The sequence below is a fragment of the Vombatus ursinus genome, unplaced genomic scaffold (genome assembly GCF_900497805.2).
Source record: "Vombatus ursinus unplaced genomic scaffold, bare-nosed wombat genome assembly UNPS02014779.1, whole genome shotgun sequence".
Taxonomy (NCBI): Eukaryota; Metazoa; Chordata; class Mammalia; order Diprotodontia; family Vombatidae; genus Vombatus; species Vombatus ursinus.
In genome coordinates this window covers 172,182-185,775 of record NW_020954557.1, presented here as the reverse complement: position 1 = coordinate 185,775, position 13,594 = coordinate 172,182, and the positions used below count along the sequence as shown (strand labels likewise).

Genomic DNA, 13,594 nt, shown 5'->3' with positions numbered 1-13,594 from the left:
TATTACACAAAAATAGTTAAGCAAAATAGCACAAAACTGATTGTGACTGGAAGTGCATGCAACCTTCCACTTTTATAGTTTACTTCTTTGTAGTTTGTTATCTTGTTAACAGAAAGGAAGGGTGTGTCCTTTGACTTTAACCAATTGGTACCAACATTGTTCTTTGCATCTGACCTGCTTTTTTGTCCCCTTTTAATATTGCCTTGATTTATACAGCTGTAGTCTACATATTCTCCTGTTGATTCTGCTTTCTTCACATTGTAGCATCTTATATAAGCTCTCACATTTCTTGGATTTTTTTTTTCATATTTAAGGGAAAGTGCATGTAAATTCCCTCCTCTCCTCCCACCCCCTCAGCTCCACATTGACTAGTTGCAGAACTTAGTCAGATAAGGTTATAACAATGTTTTAAACCAATTGGAAAACTGTAGCCACAACCAGTTATCCTCTGACAAAGTATGAACAGTTCTCTGAATGAGTCATAAGAGAACAAGAAGATAGTTTAAGCAAATAAATTAGAAATGCCCATGGAGGCTTTTTAAATAGACCTGGGAAGTTGGAGTGCTTTGTGGATATGAAGAGGGAAAAAGGGATTTCTTTCTCCTCTACTTCACAGCCTATGGTATCTAGTAACAACATGGCCAGATGGAGACGCTCTATTCAGTTGTTGAGAACATGTTGGTTCAAGAGATTTCAAGGTACAACTTATGGAGCAGGGACACACCTGCCATACACATACATACACATACACACACACACACACACACATACACACACACACGTATATAGACCTATGGTAACCATTTCTAGGTTGGGGTTGGGAGGAAAGAAAAAAAGTTACATGATAACTTCATTATATATTTAAAATGAATAGTAAGTGGGACAAAATCAATTTGCAATTTCATGTATAATAATTTTTTCTTCCTATTCTATGTTACGGAAATGCATGTTTTATTTCTTTAGTTCAGAATAAAATAAATAAAATTAAAAAAACATACCTTGATTTCAAAGAGCTTATGTATAATTTATCATATTCTAATCTGGAATCTCATAGGAACAGAAAAATAAGCCCTCAAATTACTGATGAAAGGGAGGAAAGGGCATAAGAAGAAAGTGTATATGTGTGTGTGTGAAGATCACAGGGAGGGGAGAAGCAGCTCCTAAATTGGGCCTTAATGAAAACTACTTCAGGAGGCAGGGAGGGTTGGAGACAGGCCATTACAGGAATGAGAAACATGTGCAAAGGCACAGTGACCGAAGAGGACAGGATGAAAACAGGGGAGGGAGAGTATTCAAGATTTATTGGTTACAGCATGAGAAGGAAGATGGACACTTTAAACTGGACAATCTGGAGACATCTCAAACCTTTCTTCCAAACTACCTTATTTCTGTCAATGGCACCACCACCCTTCTAGTACTCCAGGTTCTCAAACTCGGTGCTCTCCTTCACTCTTCACTCTCACTCACTCTACAGATCCAGATGATAACAGCATCTACCTCCCAGGGTTGTTGTGAGAATCAAATGAGATAATAATTGTAAATTGCATGGCACGTAGTAAGTGCTATATAAATATTAGCTATTACTATTATTATTAAAATAGCTGTAAATGTAGATTTCTCCATTTTGCTCTCCAACTCAACAAACTTTGGCATTGCTTTCTTTTTTCTTCTTCCTAGGAGAGGTATGTGGTACAGAGGAAAGAACAATGGATCTGATTGAGAGGTTCCAGGTTTGGATGATGCAGTCATTTACTACCTGTGCAAGAATCCTATAATCAACCTGGGCCTCAATTTTCCAATAACTAAACTAAAAGAGTTGGACTAGATGATTTCTGAGGTCCTTTTTAGCTCTAAGTCTATGATCCTATGTTCTCTTTATCTTCTCTGCAGTTGGATGTAAAGAACTTTCCTAGTTCCTACTTTTTATTCTCCTCAAGTCTTAATCACAAGTAATAAGAACCATTCTGGGTGGTTACTAGAGATTTCTCTCTCTACTATGTGAACAGAAGGAATATGGCTCTATTCCTTGGTGGTAATTGTTACTGAAGGCCATATATATTTTGAATTTCTCCCTCCTCACCTTCAACACTGCCTCTTCCTCTTCTCTTTCCACTTCCTTGGCTTCAAGTCCTAGCTAAAATCTCATCTTCTACAAGAAGCCTTTCTTGATGCCCCTTAACACCATTGCTTTCCCTCTATCGATCATCTCTAATTTATATGTGTATATATATAGTTTGTTTATATATATGTGTATATGTATAAAAATGTATTATATATATATAAATACATATGTATATAGTTTGTTTGAGCAGAGTTACTTGCATGATGTCTCCCTCCATCAGACTAGGAGCCTCTTGAGAGCAAGAACTATCTTTTGCTCTTCTTTGTAATTGCAGCACTTAGCACAGTGCCTGGCATATCATAAACGCTTATGGATTACTGACTGATTGTATTGTAATAAAATTCTGGACCCTATGGATAAATTTAAGCTTTCATTACAGAAAACACTTCTGAAAACAAATGTTTGCCCAATTTGTACAGTCAGGACAGTATACTTACATCTTGGCTTGAGAGTCCAATCCACAATGACGAATTACTGAGAACAGTCTGCACAGTAAGGAAAGCTTGTTGATAAGGATTTGTGATGCTCACTAACTGCATGGTTTCGTTTTGGCACTCCTTCAGGGCCTCATACCAAGTCATCGCTTTCAGGATTATTTTGTAGGAATAATCTTGATACTTTATAATGCTAGAGGTGTTTGGCAACATGCGATTATCTTGAATTTCTGTGTCAAAAATAAAAAGAAATTGCTTGAAAGCCTTGGGAATTTGCCTTTTATTTTTTAAACACTGGTCATGAAGGGCTCAGTTCCTATATTCCCTCCTCTACTTCCCCTCCCTTCTTCATCCCCCCAGCCTGCAACACGGGACTACTTGGAGGTTTTACAGCAGGAGTGCGAGGATGAAAGAGAAATCACTTGTCACTACAAGTCAAATGTTTGACAAAGAATTTTTCTTTTCTGGAAATAAAGGAAAACTCCATTCATCTGATCTAATGTTTTCTGTGCAATTTTTAAGTCCTCAACAGAGTAGAGAAGTGGCTTGAAATCAGATTGTTGCTCAAGGTCGATGGCAACTAATTCTATTGTCTGAATTGCTTTATTAAGGGGATAAATCAAGTGTCCTCTCCACACTAGCACTGACAACCTACTTAATTCCTGAAAGGATAGCCAATCTTTACATTTCAAGGTTCCCACTGGAAAGAGCACTTATTATCAGATCTCCAAAGTCATCCTTTAAGGTTATGTTTCAGTTTTTGCTCTATGGTCAGTGCCTGGGAATGAAAGGCAGTAGTATCAGATTGCGGGACAAACAGTTAATGGCTTTAATAATAATAAAAAATTTAATAATAGCATTTATATAGTGCTCTAAGGTTTGCTAAGTACTTTATAGACATCTCATTTGATTCTCACAGTAACCATTTGAGGTAGGTACCATTATTATCTCCATTTTACAGATGAGGAAATGGAGACTGACAAAGGTTAAATGACTTGCCCAGAGTCATATGAAAGTGTCAAGTAGGATCTGAACTAGGGTCTAATGAAATCCAAGCCCAGCACTATAACCACAGTGCCTCAATAATTACTATCAGAACGCTACTTCTCAGTGTATGGAGGCACTTTGGAACATGGCTTTAGAAGCAGAAATCTGCCTTGGACAAGGCAATCCATCTCTTTCAACCCCAGTTTCCTTGTCTGTGAAATGAAAGGGCTGGACTAGACGTTCTACCTCTATGATTCTTCGACAGTGTAAGGCCACTCTGGTTACATGATGAAGCTCTATTTACTTTTATTCACTGCTTCCTGTTAAAACCTCACCGTACTCTACGCGAATAAAAGGAACTACAAAACTTTTTGAAAGGATACTGGAAACCCATTCTCAGACACCCGTCTTACTGCTATTTAGAATAGAAGGCAGCACGATTAATGAAGCGTTGGGTGTCCCTTCCATTCTCTTCCAAGCGGAAGCTTAGCAAATAATGCTTGTCTTTATAATAGAGTTAATCATTTGACATTTGCTGAAGTGGGGTAGGCAGGTCATAAAGGATAAGAAAGTGATTTGTTGCCCTCTACAGTCTACAGACTGTAATCTGATTCTCACATCACTTTGCCATTTCCACTACAGGTCACCATTGAAGCAGGTATGGGCATATGTGGGGGAAGCATGCCTCTTTCCCTTCTGCTAGTGTGACACTCACATCTATGGGTGAGCATCCAGATCTGCATTTCCATGGTAAAATTAGAGAAGTGAGATAGTGTCGTATATTCACAACTTTTACTGGAGTTTATGTGTTCTTACTCAGATTCACATATTGTATCCCATGATTAGGGAGAGATCCGATTGAATAAGACGTACAGAGATCAAAAACTAGAAAAAGCCACTGTATAAGTGAGTTGCTCAGATGGATATTCTCAGTGATGTACTGGAATGGGCTCTGCACTTTAAGTTAGAAGTTAATTTTTTTGTATTTGTTTTTGGTGCAGCGGATAGGCCTGGAGCCAGGAAGACTCATCTTCGTGAGTTCAAATCCAGCCTCAGACACTTAGTAACTATGTGACCCTGGGCAAGTCACTTCACTTTGTTTGCCTCAGTTTCCTCATCTGTAAAATGAGCTGGAGAAGGAAACGGCAAACCACTCCAGTATCTTTGCCAAGAAAACCCTAAATGGGGCCACAAAGAGTCAGACATGATTGAACAATTAACAACAACAATAACGTATGATCAGAGTGCCATCGGGTCACAGAATTTAAATCTTGACAGAACCACAGAAGTAGATGTTTTAGTCTAGCCCCTTCATTTAAAAGACAAGGAAACTAAGGTTGAAAGAGATCAATTAACTTGCCCAAAGCAATCTTTTGATGACAAAATAATGTTCCATAGTTCTTTATTTTTAAAGAAAATCCCATCTATAGCTATCCTATAGCTATAGCTAGAGGTAGAGGCAATATGGCACAGTGGATAGAGAACTGGCATTGAAGCTAACTTCATTTGTTGACATATTCTTTTTTTTTTAAGTAGATATCTTGCACTGAAAAGGTTGAGTTTAACTTAACCTCTCTGATGATTAGTTAACTAAGCTATAAAAGGGATATATTTGTACTATCAAGTTTGTCCTCTGTAAAACTATAACTGTTACATAAAAGTGAATTATTAATTATTTTTGTTGTTCCATCATTTCAGTCATGTCTGACTCTTGGAGTTTTCTTGGCAAATATACTGGAATGGTTTGCCATTTCCTTCTCCAGGTCATTTTACAGATGAGGAAACTGAGGCAAACAAGGTTAAACGATTTGCCCAGGGTCATATAGTGTCTGAGGTTGAATCTGAACTCAGGCCTCGCACTTATCGACTGTGCCACGTAGCTGCCCTATTAATAATTAGCCAATTATTAATGTGATGGGAGCTTGCTTTGCACATGGCTAGATATATACCATGGAGGCACTCTGCTTCTGGAAGGAAACATCTTACTTCTTGTGCCACATAGGTGGGAATAGGTGCCTTCTTCATAGTTGGAAGAGGCTGTGTCTTTAATACTGACAGACGGGGATAGTCTTTCTATTTTGTGCGCTCTTTCTTGCTGTGTCCACAGGGTGATGATCACACAAAGCTCACCCACAGTTTAGGTGCCATAAATTGAATTGAGAATGGGGGAGATACATTTTCTCTTCCTTCCTCTTAGGCCCTGGGACTTGGGGTCCCAGGTGTTTCTGTTTATGTTTCCTTTGTCCTTCTCAGTTTTAGGTATAGGAGGTAATACCTGTGGGACCTGGGAGCATGAGCCACGTTGACTCGGAAAGCAAGCATCCCAGGCAAGATGTTGCAGCCAGTCAGCCCAGCAGAGAAGCCATGAAAAGTCAGGGTGCCTGGGACTTGAGACCAAGGAGGCGTCTTGGTGTTGGAACTGGGGCTGTACTCTGTAGGAAACCAAGCTAAATTGTAAACCGAAGTCTCTTTACCTCTCCCAGAGACTGAGGTAGTAAAGGGAAGGGAAGGGAATATGCTTTTCATGTACTGAGGAATGTTTGTATATCTGATTATTATACTTTTGAAGTAAATATTTCTTTGTGAAAGTTAATTCTACTGTTAGTAGCTATATGGAAGTGGGATAAGGGGACCCATTCCCTACAACTGAGGGAACATCACTGGTGGGGCCACTGGCAGAAAGTCTAGACACCTCCCCTTGAGGCTACCCAAGAATCTTGGGGAGGGGTAAAACATAACATACTTGGCTTTCAGGTAGTGGGGGCGAGGTGGTCAAGTGTCATATCAATAATAACAACAGTAGTTACACCTAGTACACTGCTGTTCAGTTGTTTCAGTCATGTTCCGACTGTGTGATTCCATCTGGGGTTTTCATGGCAAAGATAATGGGGTGGTTTGCCATTTACTTCTCCAGCTCATTTTGCAGATGAGGAAACTGAGGCAAACAGGGTTAGTGACTTGCCTAGGGTCACACAGTAAGTGTCTGAGGTCAGATTTGAACTCAGGAAGGATCTCCTTGACTTTATGCCCACTCTATCCACTGAGACACCTAGCTGCCCCAAGTACACTATTGGCACTTAATAAACGCTTATCATTATTGGCTTAGGGTTCAGTCTTCATTCGTTTTTAAAATGTAGCCAATGGTGATTTGATAGATTAATGCACATCTTTGCTTTGGGATATAGTTGTGGGGTATATGACATGGGGTACACAATGATTTTCCTCTAAAAATACCAATTTCAAAACAAAATCTGATGGCAGAAAAACACTTTGTATCATTTTGATACACCATTCCTAATAATTTAACGAGATTGCAAGATGAAACTCTGTTATGCAGGGCAACTCTTAGGAAGGCAGATCTATAGCACTAAGTACCTTGCTAAAAGGACATGGGACTGAGTGGTAGTCAGGTGAAGTGGACTCCTGACAGAGAACTCATCTTCTTTTGTGGTCTCTAAAATTAAACTGTGAAATGGATTGGCCTTTTTTTCCTCTCCACGATCTCTCCTTCTGAGACATCTAGATTAGGGTATAGTGAAGAGAAGAAGGGATTTCTCCTAATCTTCTCCCATTCACCCTCTGGAGCAGAAATGGTGAGAGTAAGAAGCACGTAACAATGGTGGATAAATGTTTACACACAGATGGAGAGAGGAGTTCTAGGAACACTGTTCCTGATCCCCAGCCTTCTGCAAACAATGAGACTTTGAATTCCCTAGCGAACATGATCCTGGACTCTAACCTTCTAGCCTGAGAAGCACTACCCCTGGGAACTGCCTTGTAGTCATCCCAAGTTTGAGTTTCTGAATTCAAATGTGTGAGCAGCAGCCTCTCAGCACACTTCCTCAATAGCATACTTCTTGGAGCAGGAAGAAGGTCATTCTGCAGCTGAAGATCTACACCCATGTCATGGAAGGGTCAGACATGTAGATCTTGCCAAATTTTCTTACTGTTGCTATGAGTTTTCCTGATAGTGCAGGTATGAGGTGAATGATGAGTCCTCTTCAGTAGTCCCAAAGGTCAACTTCCAAGAGGAAGGTGATGTTCCTTTATTGTTCATGGGCTTCTGTGAGTTATTTCATTACTATGCATTTTTATGGTGGGTAAAATAAAGGAGATCCTATATCTGCTAGGGGTAGGAGCAGTATGCCCTAACTACATTAAAATGTAATTGGGCAATGTTTAACAACATAAATCAAAAATATGATACCACATAGATAATGTTAATTTGTGGTTTCCTAAGTCAAGATGCAGCTGGCAGGGATGTCCTTCTATTTGTGTTTGACATCACTGCTCTTGATCAGAGGTGTCCACTTAAATAGAAATGGGGGCCACTAAACTATACATAAGGATCAGCAATATTGACTTAAGTGGTTTTTTTTGTATTTTATTTTTTTCTCAATTACACATAAAAACTTTTTAACATTCTTTTTTTTTCAATTTTGAGTTCTAAATTATCTTCTTTCCCTCTCCTCGTCCTTCCTTGAGAAGGTAAGTCATTTAATATAGGTTATACATGTGAAGTCATGCTAAAAATACTTCTATATTAGCCATGTTGCAAAAGAAAATGAAGACAAAAAAAACAAGAAAAAAAAGAAAGTTTAAAAAAACTATGCTTCGATCTGCATCCAGACTCCATAAGTTCTTTCTCTGAGTGGAAAGTATTTTTTGTCTTAAGTCCTTCAGAATTTTAAATGTAATATTTTCTATATTTAACTCTAAAACTATCAGGTTGCAGAGAAGATGTTGATTTGAATTGGTAGAGAGATTTCTTCATCTTGGAGTTCCCCATGCCAATATCATGACAGGTTCAGTATCTATTTCATACCTAATGCCTATATTCTACATTGTATATTGTATTGTGCCTATATGGGTGTTGGAACCCTATTACCCACACTTGGAGAAACCTAGACTTGAACTATAACTAAGCATTATTTTTATATTTTTCTAGAGAATTCCAGGTAGGGCAGGAACCAAAGAGAGAAATTGATCCTTTAGAGCTTACCTTCCAGGATCGAACTGATTTTGTGTGATCCAAGTTCTTGAGAGAAAGGGGCTGGCTATGGTTCACATATTGATCTAGATTTTGTTCAGCTTTATGAACTATATTTGATGAAGTCCAGTGATAAAGAGTTGATGCTTTAGTTTAATACTCTGTAATCATCTTCAAATACAGCAATAGACACAAGACTTAGGGGGCACTTAGCAGTACTTTTTCTCTAGATTCACTGTCATGGAGCTCCAAACTCTTGACAAGGTGGGGCAGTGGCATCCAACCCACATGGTACTTATATCTGTGACAGCACAATGCTTATGCAGTGTAGTTGTAAGCACAGAATGAAACACAGCTTGGCTAACCTCTACTTGCTCATCAAGGCTTTTGCAACTCATTTCCCATACTGTAAACCAGGATTGTTGCTGTTGCCCATTTGTTTCAGATGTGTCTGACTCTTCCTGACCCCATTTGGAGTTTTCTTGGCAAAGATACTGGAGTGGTCTTTCATTTCCTTCTCAAACTCATTTTGCAGATGAGGAAACTGTATGTACGTACACACGTATGTACGTATGTTTGTGTGTATGTACATTCATATATGTGTATGTGTGTATATGTATGCACATATATGTGTATATACATACATACACACATGTACACACATATAGGTGTGTGCATGTTATCTATATGTCTTGCCTACTTAAATCTGTATTTTTCTCAGTGCTTAGGACAGTATTGGGAATACAGTACTGACAGTAATCATTTGCTCACATTTAAAAATAAAAAGCAGATATCTTGCCACTGCAAAGGATGGAAGGGATTACATGAATTTTTGTTTCTGCCTACCACAGGTGATAGAATGCACCCAAAAGGGGAGGGTCCCCTTGGACCACTGGGGAAGCCTCTGAAGACTTGTCAAGAGCAGCTAAAGAGGTATGAAAGATGGTTAAGTCAATCTAACCCTAAAAAGGGATACTGATTGGGGGAAAATGGAATTGGGTAAGACAAAGGTTAAGGAATGAAAGCATATGCATATATGTAATGAGATTCTCTCAATTCCCAAACTGCTCCATTGTCATTTTTAATTAAGAGGCTTTAGGAACTACATTAGTTATATTATCATTATCATTCAGGTTCTGAGAAGACTATTTATTTAATAGTATCACCTATTAAATAAGAAAAGGTCATAGTGTGGAAAAAGCATTCCTATACCAAAAGACTTAAACTAAACCATTCCTAAACCAAAAGAGTTTGTGAAAGCTATTCAGGCTAGACTATTTTAGATCCTAGAATTATCTGCCTTGATAACTCAATCTGCTTCATAAAGTTGAAAAATATCTGAGGACATTATTGCACCAAGTTAAGCTACATAAAAACTACATTTATGTATTTCAGTGACAAACCTCTTCTGCTAAATTTCATCTTTACCTTTACCTTTATATCTATCACACAGGCAAAACATTTGCTACAAATAAAAAAAAACATACCTGAATATTTTTGACATAGAGATAAATTATGCTGTTCTTGACAGGAAGTTAAATTCCATGTCCCAGTTAACGTCGAATTCTGAAGGTTGAGCATCACAGCACAATGGCTGTTTGCGTCTTCATCAAAAAACTAAATAAAAAGGCAAAGTATTCATAACACTGAAATGTGAAGATCAAGGACAGTTTAAGTAATTTATTTTTTCAGAGACACATGATCCAGGCCCAAAGACTTTCTGAGTTTTAGTTTTTAACGTATTTCATCAAAGAACTAAATTAATTGGATTCAGAAACCCTACTGAATTCTCCAAAGCACGGGAAAACAGAATTAATTTTAAAACACCCCAGTAAAGCTTTAGAGAACACCCAAATCTCCTATAATGTGATTACAGCAATTCTTGTGTAATGCCGGTGTTTGGTGATCCTAATGTGGAAAATATTATGGCAGACACAAGTGCTTTGAATACTCTCAAAATCACCTTTTAGGAATTGCCAATGACTCAAACTTTGCCTACCGTGTTAAAGAATGGGAGCTAGTTTTAAAGTGTGTGTGGGGGCAGGGAAGGATGTAGAGGGAGGCTAAAGATGTGGCTGGTAGCTACTGTAACTGACACCAATACCATTGTTGCTTATATCTGGCGCCTCTTTTTGTGATTTATGTCCATTTCTTAGGGAAAAATCATTGCTCATGATTGAATTGTTATCTGCCTCACAGAATTTTTTATGGACTTTGAGCCCAAGGTCAAAAATTTCAAAAGATTAAGTAAAATATTGTGTCTGAATTCACAAAAAGTCTATGAATTTGGTTAGGAAAAAAATTTTAATTTTCTTTTTCATTAACTGGAATTTAGCATTTCCTCCAAATAAAAAGGCAGCTACAGTGGATAGGGTGCTGAGCCTGGAGTCAGGAACATTCAACTTCTGAGTTCAAATCTGGCCTCAGACAGTTACCAGCTGTGTGATCCTGGGCAAGTCACTTAACACACCTTGTTTGCCTCAGTTTCCTCATCTGAAAAATAAACTGGAGGAGAAAATGGCAAACCACTCCAGTATTTTTGCCAGGAAAACCCCAACCAGGGCCATGGAGAGTCAGACAGGACTGAAACAACATGATTCTGGGAAGAGTTCCATAGGCTTCACCAGACTGACAAAGGGGTTCATAACACAAGAAAGCTTAAGAGCCCCTTCACTGGAATGTAAACCTGGAAACTAGGATTCTACAACGTTGTTGGAATGAAGCAGAGATGTACAGTGGGGGTCCTTCTGCTCCTGTGACAATATTTTATGGTAAACCTGGGCATGTGATATAACTGTAGCCACTCTGAAATGCTATAAACTTACATCCATTGGTATCCTTTGCTCCCGTCCCTGCAATAATGGGTGAAAGTTACTGTATAACAGCCTGTTATTATCAGTCCATTTACTCATCTTTGTCGTGGTGCTTCTGGACAAACCAATCCAAACATTATCTCCCAAGTCGGGCAGTAAATATGTAATAAAGTCTGTTAGGAAAGAGACTGATTCAGAATTTATGCCTTATTTAAAATAAAAATAGTTTTAAAAATGAGTGAACACTTGCCCCCTTGCTTACTCACCTAACTCAACAGATACTAAGGCATGAATTTTTTGTTCATTAAGAAGTCAGTAATATATTTTAATATATAATTATATCATACAATACAAACTTCTACATATTAGACTATTTTTCCCTGCTACATATTCTGAAGAATTTTTAAAATTGTAAATTCTTTTATTTGCAAAATACATCAAATCCTTAAGTGTCATCTAGGTTTTTTACTGTGTCCAGGATCTGACCTATTGTCCAATAGAACTTCATTGACTTTGCAGCCTGTTTCTACATTTCCCCCCCTGCTTTCTCCTGTTATTATTCTGTTACACTTCCCATTATCCCTATCAGCCACATTCTAATCATATCTGGTTTCCATGTGAGAGGTTCTTAACCTAGGTTTTGTGAGCTTAAAAAAATACTTTGACAACTGTATTTCAATATCCAAGACAAGTAAGAGTGCTATAATTGGTTTCCTTTGTAATTTATGCATCTAAAAACATAATTCTGAAGAGGAGTCCATAGACTTCCCCAGACTACCAAAGAGATCCATGCCACAAAAAACTTTAGAAAATTCGCGTTAATCCATCATCTTACCTTGTTCACTTTGGCTCAGGACTGAAGGAAGGGTACCGCCATAGGTATGACAAGCTTCCTTAGCTTCAAAAAATGTACAAAGCTTTGGTTTAATCTTTAGAAAACACTGCAAACAAAGAGCATATATCATCTATAAGGGCCAGGGACATGAAAGCTCTTTTTTTCTCTGTCTAAATAGTTTACCTTCCAGAGGACTTATTTTTAGGCCATGAGGATACCATCCAGATTCACCATTTTAATTTAAAGGAGGAACTCTCCTCAAAACCAAACCAAAGCAAACCCCTCTGTATACCAAATTATATATTTTAAAGATATGGTTAAAAAAGATATGGTGATGTTTCTTTCTTTCTCTCAGTAGTGAATTATCTGCTATGAAAATTTATCTAAGCCCAGCACTTCAATCAATCAATCAACATTTATCAAGTGTCTACTATGTGTCAGGTATGACGTGCCAAGTTGTTACGGATAGAAAAAAAGGCAAAAGAGCCTTCAAGGAGCTTAATATGGAAGATGTAAGGCTAGCCTCTTTCTTATTATGAACAAACACAAATAATTATACTTTGAAGAATCTCTGAGTTGGAAGAGAGCTCAAAGGTCACATCAAGAATCCACTTTATAGCACAGAAGATAAATTACATAAAGAGGGAAGAGCCTACTGATCTTTAATCTCCATTTATATCCCTTGAACTTTTCAGAACTTTTCTGATGTACATGGTTCAATTTTGCTTCATCGTAGTTGTACACGTATTATTTTGGTTTTTATAAAGATAAGCAGTTGTTAAGTAGTGGATAGAGGGGTAGTCTTGGAGACAGGGAAACCTAAGCTGAAGTTCTGCTCTGACACATACTAGTTGTGTGACCATGGGCAAATTACATTACCCTTCAGTGACTCTAAGCCTATAAAGCGGCCAATGAGTTGCTGCTTCATTTTGGAAGATGGAGTTTTCATGCCAGGAATTCTCTCTACCCATGAAATTGTAGGTTATAACTCCACTCCTCCCTCAGACTTTCAGATATACCTTTCCATGAATCGAGAGCTACGAAATACACTGCTTGTTTTAACAGTTTTATTAAATTTTTATCATATTGATAGGCCATAGTTTTTGTTTTCCTACTTCCTTATTACGGGATATTTGGGTTATTATTTATTTATTTATTTATTTTTTGTCTAGGCAATGGGGTTAAGTGACGTGCCCAAAGTCAAGCAGCTAGTAAGTGTTACGTGTCTGAGGCCGCATTTGAACTCAGGTCCTCCTGAATGCAGGGCTGGTGCTCTATTCACTGAGCCACCTAGCTGCCCCATTTGGGTTATTTCCAATCATACACGTAAAACTCTACAGAAGATCTTTGTGCTGATCATTTTTCCTTCCCTTTTTGATCATTTCCTTGGGGTATAGGGCCTGAACCAGAATT

At 38.1% G+C, this 13,594-nt stretch overlaps 1 protein-coding gene across 6 annotated transcripts in view; it reads right to left on the bottom strand.

Moving 5' to 3' along the window:
* LOC114045609 (CD302 antigen) overlaps positions 1–13,594 on the bottom strand; it is a 183,742-nt gene that overhangs the window by 86,477 nt on the left and 83,671 nt on the right. For all 6 annotated transcript variants that reach the window (XR_003569406.1, XR_003569407.1, XM_027865689.1 and 3 more), the window contains exons 22-25: positions 12,182–12,287; positions 11,359–11,519; positions 10,021–10,150; positions 2,560–2,786 (exon numbers count right to left, since the gene is read on the bottom strand). Coding sequence is in view for 4 of the 6 variants with exons in the window: in XM_027865689.1 (XP_027721490.1) it covers positions 2,560–2,786; positions 10,021–10,150; positions 11,359–11,519; positions 12,182–12,287 (624 nt within the window). In the remaining 2 variants the exon portion in view is untranslated. The remainder of the gene's footprint in view (positions 1–2,559; positions 2,787–10,020; positions 10,151–11,358; positions 11,520–12,181; positions 12,288–13,594) is intronic.